Source organism: Pelodiscus sinensis, chromosome 9, assembly GCF_049634645.1.
Source record: "Pelodiscus sinensis isolate JC-2024 chromosome 9, ASM4963464v1, whole genome shotgun sequence".
Lineage (NCBI taxonomy): Eukaryota > Metazoa > Chordata > Testudines > Trionychidae > Pelodiscus > Pelodiscus sinensis.
Genome location: NC_134719.1, coordinates 65,718,768 through 65,734,729, shown reverse-complemented (window position 1 = coordinate 65,734,729; position 15,962 = coordinate 65,718,768). Strand labels below are relative to the sequence as shown.

General features: G+C 48.9%; 1 protein-coding gene across 2 annotated transcripts in view; it reads right to left on the bottom strand.

The window, feature by feature from the left end:
• Positions 1 to 1,355: 1,355 nt before the first annotated feature.
• RGS4 (regulator of G protein signaling 4) overlaps positions 1,356 to 15,962 on the bottom strand; it is a 50,497-nt gene continuing 35,890 nt past the window's right edge. Inside the window, exons 1-5 of one of the 2 annotated variants that reach the window (XM_006137205.4) lie at positions 9,746 to 9,936; positions 5,938 to 6,042; positions 4,633 to 4,694; positions 3,334 to 3,500; positions 1,356 to 2,682 (exon numbers count right to left, since the gene is read on the bottom strand). In XM_006137205.4, the coding sequence (XP_006137267.1) occupies positions 2,431 to 2,682; positions 3,334 to 3,500; positions 4,633 to 4,694; positions 5,938 to 6,042; positions 9,746 to 9,789 (630 nt within the window). In that variant the 5' untranslated portion in view covers positions 9,790 to 9,936 and the 3' untranslated portion in view covers positions 1,356 to 2,430. Of the gene's footprint in view, positions 2,683 to 3,333; positions 3,501 to 4,632; positions 4,695 to 5,937; positions 6,043 to 9,745; positions 9,937 to 15,962 lie in introns of those variants that run through there. The other variant, XM_014580688.3, reaches the window with a different exon arrangement.

The window sequence follows — 15,962 nt, the reverse complement described above, 5'->3', positions numbered from 1 at the left end:
AATCACTGATTTATACATGCATGACATTCTAGAATTGATGTTTAATGCAAACCATTTTATTTAGCTTTTATTTATTCTTAATAAAGTATTTATACAATTCATTACAAGATATACCAGGAATTTTAGGTACTAGGAAGAAACAGTTAGCAATATGCTTGACAGGTACAGAACTGACTGGGATCACAGAAGAAAATGTCCATCCATTTACCCAACAAACAGGTAAGTTTGTCTTCGGAGACACAATGACAACATATAGTGTGGTGGTAAGATTAGAGACTACTTTTTTGTGTGACCAATGCTGTCTGACAGCCCAGACCCAGCCTCCTGTGAACACTCCGCGAGTGCACCCCCAAAGCAGGCAGGGCAGAGGGAACCCAGAGCTCGCTGCACAGTGCGGTTGTAAAATACAGAGCAGGGAAGGTGCAGGCCACATGTTCAAAACAAACGTGACCCACTGTGCAGGAGAAATTCCCTGAACCCTCAGCCAAGAATGCCAACACAGAAGCTGCTTGGTGCTACTGCCCTGAAGTGCCAAACCTGCTGGCAGAGGCTCTGTTGGAAGCCAACAAAAGTCCCATGCCCTGCTCTTGGCTGATGGCCAATTCCAGCCATACGCTCAAAAAGAGAAACTGAGACATCCCTGCCCCCACTCGTTCTGGACAAAGTGCTGCTTTTCAGCAGTCCCAGAGGCTTGCTCTACACTGCAAGAAAAGCCCATGACTTACCTATTCCAGCTGACTAAGGCTTCTGGGGACCAGGCTGCAGCTTGAGCTCTGGGACCCTCCCACCTCGCAGCATCCTAGACCCCTGGCTCCAGCCCGAGCATGAATGTTAACATCGTAGGTAAGCAGCCCTTTGGCTTGAGCCCGGCTCAGGCCTGCAGCAGGTGTCCAAACACGATGTAGACTAGCAGTGGGCAGCCTGTGGGATAAGCTGCTGGTGGGGTTGCCTGACAGGTTGTTTACCGTATGTCCACAGGGACGGCCACCTGCAGCGCCCATTGTCCAAGAATGGCAAACCACATTCAAAAGGAGCTGCAGGCGGCTGTACCTGTGAATGCAAGCCTACAACCTGTCTGACAGCCCGCCAGCGGCCCACCCTGTTGAGCCTCGTGGCAGGTTGCCAATCACTGCTACAGGCGCACGCTGACATGAGAGCTGATCACAATATCAACATGCAGCACTGACAACATCAGTCAATACACGAACTCAAATCAAGAACAGGAAAAGGAGCATTTTCCTGTATTCCCTGTGTGCCTCCTCCCAGCAGCCGGTCTCCCCCTCAGCATCTCTGGGCACAGGCTCTGTATGGGGGCTGGACAACTCTCTCCGGGTGTTATACCCAGTGTGTGGCTAGGGGGAGGGTGGGCTGGGAGGACACGATTTCACAAAACCTGCAGCAGCACTTTCAGGTGATTTGTTCCACGCAGTGGCTGCAGGATCATTGTACAGACTAGGAAGGGACAGGCGGGGTGGCTCCAGTGTGTAGGCCAGCTCAGGGGCCCAAAATAAACCGAAAGGAAGAGTGGGTCTGCTTCCCCATCACAGTGATCTTAGGGGCATGGTGGGGGCTGGACTGACAAACTTGGAACTGTTCCTCAACTGACTTATGGTGGAACATCCCCATGCCCAGCTATGAGCAGCACTGGTGAGAACCTGGATCTTCTGGAGACTCTGCAAAGGAGGCAGGAGAATAAACCGAGGTCCAGCAACGATGCATATTACAAACAGGCACACGCACACGTGCAAGCGCTGCCTCAGAAAGGAGCATTGCCAGCGTACAGGCAAACCACAGCCTGCATGGTCCCATGGCCACCACAATGGCACAGAATGGGCATTATGCCACAGTTTTCCCAGGTCCAACAGACATTCCCCTGGCTGGCTCCTACCTGCCTGGGTGAGTCAGTGTTTCTTGCTTTGCTTTCCTTAGAGGTGACACAGACCCCCAGACATCTAAATGTGTAGGGAGTGGGCAACTGCAGGAGACAGCAGATATGCACACTAGGCCATGTGCTCTAGTGCAGGGAGCGTGGCTGTCCCTTCGACCCCCCTTGCTGGTACACAAATCACCCCCACGCAGGCCTAGTGCCTCTGTAACCAAGTGCTGCTGAGCAGGGCCTACACCAAAGTGGTTTGGGATCCACATGTGTGTGTTGGCAACACATGGAAAGAACACAATGCACACCTGATGCTTTCACACTTATGCTGCCATCGACTGAGCATCAGGAAACCTGCCTCCCGGGGCTCTCACATGGAACGTGGCTGAGGCGATGAGACGTTTTGATGCTCAATCTAGTGGTGGCTGATCTACTGGTGTGGAGTAAAACAGTGGATATAGGTGAGGACTGCAGGCAGCTCTCTGCAACAGTGCAAAGTTAGCTGACATGCACCTCCAGGGATTCCAGGAGACCTACCAACTCCCTACTTGGAGCTAAGCATACTGAGGGACCAAAGGAGAGGTGCAGGTTAAGGTAGAAGACATAGTACTTTTGTGGCTCTCAGTCCCACAGGTGGTCGCAGACGGGCTGACCAAGTCAAGGTAGAAGTGAGATTTCAGGAAGCGGCGATATGAATCCTTCTCCATGAGGATGAAGATTTTTCTCTGAGCCTCATCAAAGCATGACAGGGTGGGCTCAAGGACATTGCGGCTGGTCACTTCCCGTGTGCACGAATCCAAGTTCACCTGTAGAAGGGAGGAAGAGATTAGTACAGGCTGGTCTGGATGCAGGCAGGGCAAAGAATTGCAAGTTAGGGTTTGCTCCAGATATTTCCCAGAGAGTCTGTAAAATGCACCAAGAAAGGGCAGGCTCTCCAGGAACGAGTGGGGCAGTGTGTCTCTCAGAAAAATCCACCCAGTCAACAGAACTCCATGGAAGTAAAAGATGGGGGGCTGCTTGGACCTCAGTGGGATCTCCAGCTATACAGGGGGTTATTTACAGGAGTGAATCCCTCAGTCTGGAGTCAAGAAGGGGTATTTTCCCATCTCTGGGACACGGAGCAAGAATCACCCTATGGGGCAGGATGGCACATTCCAGGGATAGATTCTTTGATTGCATGGAACAGGCATGGGGAACCTCTCTCGGTCTGATCCTTTCCTCCTTATCTTGGCATTTCGGGTGTATGGGGGTGGGGACTGAGCCCCTCCAGGAAGAGTTAATTTAAAGCAGCGAAAGTTGCATATTTCAGGTGCACTTTTTACTAGCATTTTGCCCACACTACAAAGGCCCTCCTCCACCCCTCTGAAGAGCCATGAGAGTGCCATTGTAGGGCCAGCTCAGCTCCCCATTCTGCTTATCCCTGAGGCAGAGGGATTCTCCAGAGGGGCTTCACTTACTTCTCTAGTGGCCTGCTCAGAGATGAATTCTTCGTAAATCTTCCTGGCCCTAGGGCCAAGCTCGGCCGGCGATTTGGTTTTCTTGTACTCCTCACAACTCGCCCAGAACTCGATGTTCTCCTCGCTGTATTCAGACTTGAGGAAAGCCCGGAACGCAGCCAGCCCAACTGCACAGAGTGAACGCAACAGGCAGCATGTGAGTCCCCTCAGCCGCTAGCTCCTCTGAGCTGTGTTAGGCTGATCCCAAGCAGCCCAGTGGGCTGCTGCCCACTAATTCATGGACAGCAGCTCCCAACTGCAGAGGCTGCCTTTGGTTTGGCCTTCCTCATGGAATTTCCAGAGCCAGCATATGGCCAGCGAGGGGAGACCTCCAGGGTAGTCAAACAGCAGGGCCCCTCAGGCACCAACTCCCAAGCAGTGACCTTCCCTGGGCAGCTGACAGACAGACCCTGTTCCATCTGACCCCAGGCAGGCCATTAATACACAGTGTATTTCAGGTCTGGGAATCTCTCTGGCCTGGTGGCACAGAGCCCAGGGGCTGCGGCATAGGCTGAGAGGGGCTCCTATTTGAGAAGCTGGAGATTTGTCCCTCACTGCCTGACCTTCATGTCATCCACAACGAGCTTTACTCTGAGAACAAACTTCAAGCAGGCCTGGAACTGCATATGTCCTGGCTGCATGCCCACAAGAGGCCAACGGGGTGAGTTCTGTGGAACTGGCCCCAGAGCTGAGCACTGCGACAGGCTCATGAGGCTAGGAAACAAGATGGGCCAAATTAATTCACTCTGTTAACACAGCTGACTTCAGTGGAATTGCATCAGGGCTGACTTTGACCCAACAGTTGTCTTCTTTAGGGTGACTAGGAATAGGATAGGAACGTAAGACATGCTAGGGTCAGCGGCAGAGCGGACTCTGACCACCCTCTGGGACCAAGTAGAGCCACTCTTTCCGTGCTGGGAAGTTGTGGGTCCCTGGAGATCCCCACACAGCCCAAGCATGGGACTGCACCTGCTCCTGACTTCCTTAGAGCATGTTCGGTGCGAATGCCATGGTCTATTCTCAGAGATACCAACAGGTCTTGAGTGTGTTTCTGCCATGTCTGCATGCAGTGGGACCTGTCTCCAGTCCAACCCTGGCCAATGGCAGTGTCTGGCAGGAGCTAGCTGGACATGTGCTGCTGGAGGAAGCAAGTGAAAGCTCTCAACTCTGGGCCTGCAGTTGTACCATGCAGCACTCGTTATGCCAATAGTCAACAGTATGGAACATGACCCCTCCGGCAGAGTGGCTTCATCTACTTACTGTTATGATGGATCAGATTCTCCAAACAGTCAGCCCATTGCTGGACATCTTCGTGACCAACCCTAGGAGGGCACAAAGGAATAGATGGAGTGTGGAATTCACCTGGGACTTCCGCTTAATCGCCCAGGACATCACTGCCAGAACGTCTCTGTCTCTGGATGGACAGACTCACTCTAGGCACTGGGATGAATGCCCCGCCCCTTCTGTGGCTAGCACTGATAGATAAATGGGTCCAGGCAGGGTCTAATTCACATGCACAGCACAGTGCACATCACCAGCAAGGACAAATTTCTCCCAGGATGATCGGTATGACTTGGGAGCTGTTTGTCTCTCAGGAGCACTGAACAGAGATCTGCCTTTAGGGTCAAGTCACGGAAATCCCCTATTTGGATTTTCTGAGACTTAGCAAGATATTGTTAATTTGACTAAAGGCACAAAGAACATAAAACTGACACTCAAAAGTATAGTACTCCCATGGCCCACAGATCTCTGCATGCTGCATCTTTTGTCCTGGGATGAACCATATGTACCTGGCTCTGTGTGCTGCCCCATTGCATCCTGGGATGTGCCATATCCATCTGCCCTCTGTACTGTCCCCTTCTGTCCTGGGAAGCACCATATCCATCTGGCCCTGTGTGCTGCTGCCTTGTGTCCTGGGACATAGCATATTCACCTAGCCCTGTGTGCTGCTCCCTTCTTCCTGGGATGTACCGTAATCTCCTTGCCCTGTGTGCTGTATTCTCTATACTGAGATGTCATCTAGCCCTGTCACCCTGTGTGGCATTACTAGGAATGCTAATGAACTCTTGTAATTAAGAAGCAGGCTCTCCCTGCCAGTATCAGGTCCTGCCATTCCTGCCTCTGTGCCTCCCAAAACCATTGTCCACACCCTTGCCAGTGGCAATTTCCTGTATGGAGGAGGTTGGAGAGAAGGTCTGAGAGGGATGTGACGAAGGATGTTAGATTCCCCTTTCTCACAGGATGTTAGATTCCCCATTTTACAGATTCCCCTTTCTCACAGGGTGGCTGCAGTGATTGTGGGAGTAGAGAGTCATCAGGTGATGAGACTAGAATGGCTGAGGTGCAAATGTAACCACCACTGGGCACATTTGAACCAGGGACCTCTGGAGCTGAGTATAGGAGCCTTTACCCTCTGAGCTAAAAGCCAGCTGGTTTCCAGCCCACGCTATAGAGGTCTCTTGATCTTAACTGTTGCTGTGGTCCAGGTACCACTTGCATTGCTCAGTAACCACACTAGGGGTGGGTTACACGAAGACCGGCATCCACTGTGCACTAGGCTCTTACCTTTGGGCTGGGGCCACTTTCTCCTTCTTGCCATGGGAAGAGCTGTGCGCATATGAATCTGGCTTCTGCAGCAAGAAGCCCAGACGATGCTTCATATCTTTTGCACTGGAAAAAACAAACCAAAAAAGCAATGATAAAAGATTATTAATTAATTAATATTACTACTCCAGAAGCAGGGTCTCCACGGAAAATTAAACAACTAATGAACAAGGTTCTGTGTCCAGCATCCCAAGCTCATAGACTAACATCTCAAGAGATCATCGTGATCAAATAGCCTGATCTCCTGTGCATTTCCACTAGCTTACACCTGCCAGTGACCTGTGCTCCATGCTACAGAGAAAGGAAAAAAACAGGTCTCTGCCAATTGGAAATTCCTTCCCGATTCCAAAGATAGCAATCAGTTAGACCCTCAGCTTGTGTCCACCTTCCAGACACCTGGGAGAGAATTCTCTGTAGTAACTCAGAGCCCTTCCCATCTAGTGCCCCATCGTCAGTAGTTGGTGATAACTGCTGCAAGCATTCACAGAGTGGCTACCCGACATCGTAGGCAATCCCATCAAACCATCCTTTCCATAAACTTAGCAAGCTCAGTCTTGAAGCTAGTTAGTTTCTTCTACTTCCACTGCACCCTTTGGGAGGCTGTTCCAGAACTTCACTTCTCTGGTGGTTAGAAACATTCACCTAAATTGAAGCCTAGACTTGTTGATGGCCAGTTTCTATCCATTTGGTCTTGTGTCCACATTAGCACTTAACTTAAATAACTCTTCTCCCTCCCCGGATTACCCCTCTGCTGTATTGCTTGAACTACAGGAGTAAGTGGTGGTTTGAGCTGGCTGTTCTCTTCTGCGGGGACAAGGGAAGCCGCCCACACATTATCTGAATGTTGGGCCAGGGACTCCTAGGTTGAGAAGGCTACAAATCCAATTACTTTTTATGCATTTTTTTCTTCATTTTTTGTCAGAATTTCCTGCCAGTATTTTTGGGAAGAGCTGAGGGTTCAATTTCAAGTGAACAAAATATTTGTGGATTCAAAACCATTTTCCATCCCATTGCCAGTGGCAATTTTCTGGATTGATTAAGGTAGCGGGGAGGTCTGAGAGGCATATGAAGGACAGATGGGTGGGATGACATTTCACAGATTTCCTTCTCTCACAAGGTGGCCTGCAGTGAGGAGTGCAATTGCATGATGAGGCTTGCATGGCTGAAGACAAGAGGCCACTTGCAATAGGATTACAGGTGGGATGGGAAGGCTGGAGCTTGAATCTAAAGGGTAGGTCAGGGAAGAGCAGGGCACGTGGCTGTTTTGGCTGAGCTGGTGGAGGGCTGCTGAGTGGTGATGTAGCCAGGTCTGAGCAGCAGCATGGCAGTGTGGAGGCCAGAGGGGTGGTGATGACATTCAGGATACAAGAACATGGGCCTTGGAGCAGTCTCGGCCACATGGGCAGAGAGGTATAGTCAAGGATAGGTGATGCAGTGCAGGATCTTATCACAGGCTAGCCATATGGGTCAGAGGAGAGTCAGAGATGACGTCAAGGTCCAGCGAGACTAAGGCTATGTCTAGACTACAGAGTTTTTCCAAAAAAACTTGAGTTACGTCCACACTGCAAGCGCATTCTTTCCAAAGTAAATAGAAAGAACAGGGTTTTTTGCGCCATTGGTAATCCTCATTTCGCAAAAAGCCTTGTGTGGACAGGGAAGAAGGAGGTTTTTTGGAAGAAGAGGGAAGAGGAAAAAGCACATTCTGTCCATAGCAATCACTGCTTACATGCGAGAGAGCGTCCATGCATTCTAGATGCTATCTTTCAAGAAAGCGCATCGCTTTTCCTATGTGCTTTTGCAGTGTGCACGCTCTCTTGCAAAAGAAGTTTTTTCAGAAGATCTCTTCTGAAAAAAGCTTCTTACGCAAGAAGCCTGTAATCTAGACGTAGCCTAAGAGACAAGGATGGGGCTGGAGCTGTCTACTCACAAATGGGATCGCGGACCTGGGAGAAGGTCAGGAACTCACTCTGACCACACTGAGGCTCAGTCTAGGGTAGCCAGGTATCTAGTTTTCTACCAGAATGCCCAGTTGAAAAGGGACCCTGGCAGCTCCAGTCAGCCCTGCAGACCAGGCTGTTTAAAGTCTGGTTGGCTTGGCTGGCAGGTCCCTACCTGACTCTGTGTGGCTCCTGGAACCGGCGAGATGTCACTATGACTATGAGGTGCACCCTTGGCCAGGGGGACTCTATGTACTGCTCCTGCCCGGTGCACCAGGTCCGCAAGTCCCTCTGACCAGGAGCTGCAGTCAATGGGAGCTGCAGGCGAAGCACTTGCACGTGAAGGCAGTATGCACCGTGCAAAACTGCCTGGCCACCCCTATGCCTAGGAACGAAGGGATATGCAGCTGTTTCCAGGGAGGCTTCCTCTCTCCCTTCTCCACCTGTGGCCAGCACCACCCCGAGCCCACTCCCTGCAGCCCATTCTCCTTCCCCAGCCCCGAGACCCTCCCACGTCCCAACTCCCTTCTGGATCCTGCACTCTGCCTAGTTTCCTACCTCACCCCGAGTCCCTCATTTCTTCTCCCACTCTGGATCCTGGACAATGCTTTGTCTAACATTCTATGGGCCTGCTCTAAGATGTCTGGGAAGCAAGTAGGGGGCTCCTGAACCCCTCCCCATATCCCACTGTTCTAGCTCAGACTCATCCATGACCCTGACAGGCTGGCTCACAGGAGACTGAGCACACCTCAGGCTAACTCTCCCAAGTCAGGGTGTGCTGCTGTCGGACACACAGGAGAACTGAAGAGATGGAAACATCAGCTACAGAAAACTGCCTGCGTAGCTTGCCTCTTTGTAGCAAGCTTAGTTCAAATGAAAAAACCAAGCTTATCCCCACAGCAATCTGAACTCCAGCCATCGCTGGGGAAAAGCCTTTGAAGAGCTGTGAGGAATCAGGGAAGGAGGGATTTGAGTCCTGGGTTGTACCTTCGATTTCCATAGGGTCTGGTTTGCAGATCAGTTGATGCACAATGATAGTAGGTACACATCACTCAGTGCACACAGGGATGCATTCTGAGAGGACTATACACCTTGCCATGGGTCAGTATTACACACAGCAATACTAATAGCTACTGTATAACCCTTTCCTGCACATTGCTTTTGTAACAAAGAGACACCATCGTCTGATAACACCGTAGTGATTCCATCGTCCTGTTTCCTTGCTGCCTTGTCTAAGATTAAGATCAGTTTTATGTAATCCTGTGTCTTCCTGTAATATAAAGCCTCTGTCTCCTATAAGACCCAGCTATAACACTATAGCACCCAGCTGTTGGCTGCTCTCAACAGTGTTCAATTTTTGCTTTATATTATAAATCAATCTTTTCTAAATGCATATGTAATGTAATAAATTATATTTATTTTAGGAATTATGCTACAAAGCAGACTCCTGTGTATTGTATCTAAAGGGATTTACATATATTTTCTTTGCTAAATTTCAGCATGAAAGAAAATATCCCCTCTTCTGTGGAATAGGGATGGTATGAACCTTGAAAAAGGCTGCATAATGAAGGGTAGCAAAGTATATAAATGCAGGCAATTGCTTTGTGCTTAGGGCTAGAATGGGTTTAGAATTCACAATTCTTGGCACAGAAGCATGATGCAATTCAAAGCTCACTCTAAAGGAAAAGAAAATCCTTAAACAATTATCGGTCTTGGAGAGAAATCAGATTAAATTGTACCATTCCTACCTCTAACCCCACATAGACACACAGTGCAATGTATTCATACACCTTTGAACCCTTAGAAATAACTGTGCTCCAAATGGACCCTACCTTTTCAAGCAAGTGGCCGGTAATGCTGCAAGTCCCTTGCACATTTTGTTTTCAAGATGCAGCTCCCAATTCCAGGAAGAAGAAGCAAAAAAAAAAAAACAAAAAAAACAAAAAAAACCCCACCCCCTCACACACACACACACACACACACACAAAAGCACCAAGAAGCTGCAGCTGGGTCCTACTGTACAACTGGGTTAGAATTCACACTGCCCTGCTGCCTCCAGCCTGCATCTCTTATAGCCTCCCCCATAGGCCAGCATAATTTTTGCCAGCCAGTCAGAACCAGCACAAATCAGCAGCCCCCCCCCCCCCAGCCTTCTCTCCCCTGCCCCCCACGCAGTGGAAAAGAGGAAGTGATGAATATCTGAGCCAGGAAAAAAGGATATTAAAAAAAAAAAAGTCTTACCAGAAATTACAGCTCCCTGATGTGGAATCTCTATAGATGGAAGAGAACTACTGGTGACTTTCCTGCATTGCAAAAGATGGGGCATTGCTGATGGATGATAAATAAGAACTCCAAAATGCAGAAAGTGTCAGAGAATCTTGTTTTCAAAGAGTGATTAAATATGTGGATTTTCCATTCATTTTTCTCTTAGGATTAAAAGAAATCTATTGAAAGGGCAGGGATTTTTTTGTCAAGCAGTTAAGTAGATATTAAGAACATAAGAACATAAGAATGGTCGTACTGGGTCAGCGCAAAGGTCCCTCTAGCACAGTATCCTGTCTACCGACAGTGGCCAGCACCAGGTGCCCCAGAGAGGGTGGACCAAAGACAATGATCAAATGATTTGTCTCCTGCCATCTCTCTCCAGCCTCTGACAAACAGAGGCCAGGGACACCATTTTATCCCCGGGCTAATAGCCTTTTATGGACCTAACCTCCATGAAATTATCTAGCTTCTCTTTAAACTCTATTATAGTCCTAGCCTTCACACCCTCCTCTGGCAAGGAGTTCCACAGGTTGACTACACGCTGTGTGAAGAAGAACTTTCTTTTATTAGTTTTAAACCTGCTACCCATTAATTTCATTTGGTGTCCTCTACTTCTTCTATTATGGGAATTAATAAATAACTTGTCTTTATATGCCCTCTCCACACCACTCATGATTTTATAGACCTCTATCATATCCCCTCCTCAATCTCCTCTTTTCTAAACTGAAAAGTCCCAGTCGCTTTAACCTCTCATAGAATCATAGAATAATAGGACTGGAAAGGACCTCGAGAGGTCATCGAGTCCAGCCCCCCGCCCTCAAGGCAGGACCAAGCTCCACCTACACCATCCCTGACAGATGTCTATCTAACCTGTTCTTAAATATCTCCAGAGAGGGAGATTCCACCACCTCCCTTGGCAATTTATTCCAATATTTGACCACCCTGACAGTTAGGAGTTTTTTCCTAATGTCCAATCTAAACCTCCCCTGCTGCACTTTAAGCCCATTACTCCTTGTCCTGTCCTCAAAAACCAAGAGGAACAAATTTTCGCCTTCCTCCTTGTGACACCCTTTTAGATATCTCCTCATATGGGACACGTTCCAAACCCCTAATCATTTTAGTTGCCCTTTTCTGAACCCTTTCCAAGGCCAAAATATCTTTTTTGAGGCGAGGAGACCACATCTGTACACCGTATTCAAGATGTGGGCGTGCCATAGTTTTATACAGGGGCAGTAAGATATTCTGGGTCTTATTTTCTATCCCTTTCCTAATAATTCCTAGCATCCTATTTGCCTTTTTGGCTGCCGCTGCACACTGCGTGGAAGTTTTCAGAGAACTGTCCATGATAACTCCAAGATCCCTTTCCCGATTTGTCGTAGCCAAATTAGCCCCCATCATACTGTAGGTATAGCTGGGGTTATTTTTCCCGATGTGCTTTACTTTACACTTATCCACATTAAATTTCATTTGCCATTTTGCTGCCCAATCACTGAGTTTGGTGAGATCTTCTTGGAGTCCCTCACAGTCTCATCTGCAAACTTTACTACCTCACTGCTTACCCCTTTCTCCAGATCATTTATGAATAAGTTGAAAAGGATTGGTCCCAGACTGACCCTTGGGGGACACCAGTAGTTACCCCTCTCCAATCTGAAAATTTACCATTTATTCCTACCCTTTGTTTCCTGTCTTTTAACCAATTCTCAACCCAAGAAAGGACCTTCCCTCTTATCCCATGGCCATGTAATTTACACAAGAGCCTTTGGTGAGGGCTTTCTGAAAATCCAAGTATACTATATCTACTGGATCTCCCTTATCCGCATGCTTGTTAACACCTTCAAAGAACTCTAATAGATTAGTAAGACAGGATTTCTCTTTACAGAAACCATGTTGACTTTTGTCCAACAAATTATGTTCTTCTACATGCTTCACAATTTTATTCTTTACTATTGTTTCGACTAATTTGCCCGGTACTGAAGTTAGACTTACCAGTCTGTAATTGCCAGGATCGCCTCTAGAGCCCTTTTTAAATATTGGTGTAATGTTGGCTACCTTCCAGTCATTAGGTACGGAAGATGATTTAAAGGATAGGTTACAAACCAGAGATAATAGCTCAGCAATTTCCCATTTGAGTTCTTTTAGAACCCTTGGATGAATGCCATCCGGTCCCGGAGATTTGTTAACATTAAGTTTTTCTATTTGTTCCAAAACCTCCTCTAATGACACTTCAATCCGGGACAATGCCTCAGATTCATCACCCACAGAGGACGGTGCAGATTCAGGAATCTCCCCAATGTCCTCAGCCGTGAAGACTGAAGCAAAGAAATCATTTAGTTTCTCCACAATGGCTTTCGTCCTTGATTGCTCCTTTTATAGCTTGATCATCTAGGGGACCCACAGGTTTTTTAGCAGGCTTCCTGCTTCTAATGTACTTAAAAACATTTTGTTATTTCTTTTTGAGTTTTTAGCTAGCTGTTCCTCAAAATCTTTTTTTGCTTTTCTTATTACATTTTTACACTTGATTTTACAGTGTTTATGTTCCTTTCCATTTATCTCACTAGGATTGGACTTCCACTTCTTAAAAGATGCCTTTTTGTCCCTCACTGCTTCTTTTACATGGTGGTTAAGCCACGGTGACACTGTTTTAAGTCTCTTGCTATGTTTTTTAATTTGGGGTATACATTTAAGTTGGGCCTCTATTATGGTGTCTTTAAAAAGTTTCCATGCAGCTTTCAGGGATTTGGCTCTAGTCATTGTGCCTTTTAATTTCTGTTTAACTAACCTCCTCATTTTTGTGTAATTCCCCTTTTTGAAATTACAAAGGTATGTCACACGGCTATGGGGATGACATTGTCCCAGGTGGAGTGGAGTGGGCTACCTCACCCCATCACGCTTATCCCCACTGTTTTTCTCTCCAGCCAGTGCCTCTAGGCCTGCCCCCAAAGTCTGTCTGCTCCTTCTCTCTAGGAGAAGTCTGTCTGCTCCTTCTCTCTAGGAGAAGTCTGTCTGCTCCTTCTCTCTAGGAGAAGTCTGTCTGCTCCTTCTCACAGGAGTGCTATAGGCAGGGCAGCACCATTCAGTAGTTACTATGTGACCCAATGGTCACAGTCTATAACCCACCTCAGTTGGCAGGGTAGTATAGTTCAATGGTCCACACATGACCCAATGGTCACAGTCTATAATTCGCTGCTACTGGCAGGACAAGTAGACGAGTCGATACTCCCCCCCCCCCCCCCGCCTTGCTGCCTCTATCTGATAGAGGCAGCAAAGGGGGGGGGGGAATACTTCAAAGTGGCAGCACCACACGGAGCCTGTACCGAGCTCCATGCGGCACTGCCCCTTGGAATCACCGAGATGGCATTTCAAAGAGGCAGTGCCACATAGCTGATCCCCGGCTCAGCTGTGTGGCACTGTCCCTTTGAAATACCGCCTCATCATTTCAAAGCAGTAGCACCGCACAGCTGAACTCAGGCTCTGTGTGGCGCTGCTCCTTCGAAACACAAAGCGGCAGTGCCATGTGGAGCCCAGTTCCAGCACGGCATTTCAAACTGCGCAGAGCCCAGGGTCAGCTGGGGAATCCCCAGCTGACCGTGGGCTCCGTGTGGCATTTCAAAGTGGCAGCACAGCATGGAGCCCGGAGTCAGTGTATCCCCAGCTCCATGCGGGTGCTTCCATTTTGAAATGCACAAGAGCCTCTGCTGGGGACTCTTGTACATTTTAAAGCTGGCACCCGCGTGCAGCCTAGAGTCAGTAGGTCTTCCCACTGGCCCCGGGCTTCAGGTGGAGCTCCACATTCCTCCTCTGAAATGTACAAGGGGCCCAGCGGGGGCCCAGTGGGGGCTCTTGTACATTTCAAAGGAGGAATGTGGAAGTGACTATTGACTAGTCAAGTAGTTGATGGAAATTCCATTGACTACTCGACTAGTACATTACTCGATGTTTAACATCCATAGTCCCAGCTGAGCTGAGCTGCTCCCTTTTATAGCACTGCAGCCAGAGCATGCCCAGCAAGGTACAGGGGGCATGGCCTCCTCTACTCTTAGGGCTGAGTTTACTGCCTCCAGTTTAGTGCAGGGGGAGTACACCCTGTCACAAGGTCCAAGAGCTTTAGTATGTGCTGTGACTTGGGTAAACCAGGGATCTGGGACAGAGAGCAAGAGACAAATGAAAAATACCATGGGCAGGTATTGTATGTATTCATATACATATAGCTCTAATTAGGATTCAGGAGTCTAGGTCTTATTTTCACTGCTCATCCCCATAGGCCTCTGTGCCTTTTCAGTGCATCCAAGAACAGCTTGGAACGATTTGCCCAAGGTTACTCACCATACCACAGAGAGAGCCAGGAATAGACTGCAGGACTCCGGCATGCCAGAGCACTGCTATACTCCCTGGCCCACTCTGCCTCCTGGAGAGGTATGGAGGGGTGGGGGGAGAGGAGAGGAGGAAGTTTATGGGGAGTAGCACCTTAATTCATTTGGAGGGGTCTGTCATAACAATGGATCTACTCTGTGATGGAGCCTGGTTTTAGAAGAAAGACCGCAATGCTCTGGGATCTACGGTCAACATGCTTGGGATTACAGACAACACTTAGCCCTTGGCCCACGTCACCGGGCAGCCTGGCTTGGATTTGCCATTGCTGGTGCTGGTTGCATAGATGTTGGACAGGCATCTAACAAAGTAGACTCCAGTATTTGCAAGGGACTACAGAAGGGGTCTTGGAACCTTTCCTGGTTGTGCTGTGGCCATTGGCAACCCACTATTTCTGGGCATGAACCCTCAGTCCACAGCAAAGTTCTACTCGTCCAAAACATTTCAGTACATCTCTGCAAAACAGCAATCTCATCAAGCTGTTCTCTGCTCTCTGGCCTGCTTTCCCATAGAATATTCAGTCATGCTCAAGGGTTCTGTCCTGGTCTCCAAGCATTCGTAGCTAGGGCCCAGGGTTTCTAGAGGAGCCTGAAACTTCCATATGAGGACTATGCCTGACAGCTCTGTTCCACTGTTCCCCTGGCACTCTGCACTGAGATGATCTGTGCAGGCACCAGAGCTTTTGTTTGGGCTGGTCCCAGATTGTGGAGCAAGCTTCCGCAGGAATTAAGGTTCATCCCCGCTGCTTGGGCCAGGAAATGCAGAGCAGCCAGTGTATTCAAAGCAAAACAGAACCCTAACAACCCAGACACGCCGCTGCCTGTGCTTCAGCCTCCTCTGGGGCCAGGGCCACAGCGCAAACACCATGACAGATGTCAGTCATACTACTCAGTGCATGACTGGAAGATGAATCAGATAATAATAGGGATGTTAAAATGTGTTTAAGTAACCACGTAACCATTGGAAATTTCAGCGGTTACATGTGGGGTGACAGGCAGCGCCTCAGCTCCACACGCGTACCAACTCCTGCCTGCTCCCACCCCCTGGTTCTGCCTCTGATACAGGTGCAGCAGCACGTGGGGGGGGGGGCAATTTCCAAGCCCAAACCCAGGCTTGGCCTGGACCTTCCATGGCCAGGGGACAGGTGTCTATCCCGTGGCCCCAACCCCAGAGCAGCTGCCTCAGGAAGTGGTGCTTCTGTCCCCTCGCCCCAGCCCAGGGGCTGTTGGGAGAGAAAACTCAGAGGAGTCCTCTCTCCCTGCACAGACCCAGGCATGCTGCACCCCAAACTCCTCATTCCCAGTCCCACCCCCAGCAGGAGCCCTGACCCCACTGCACCTCAACACTATGCCTCAGCCCTGAGCCTGCTCCCGCACTCCAAACCCCTTGGTCCCACTCCCACCACATGCATTTTGT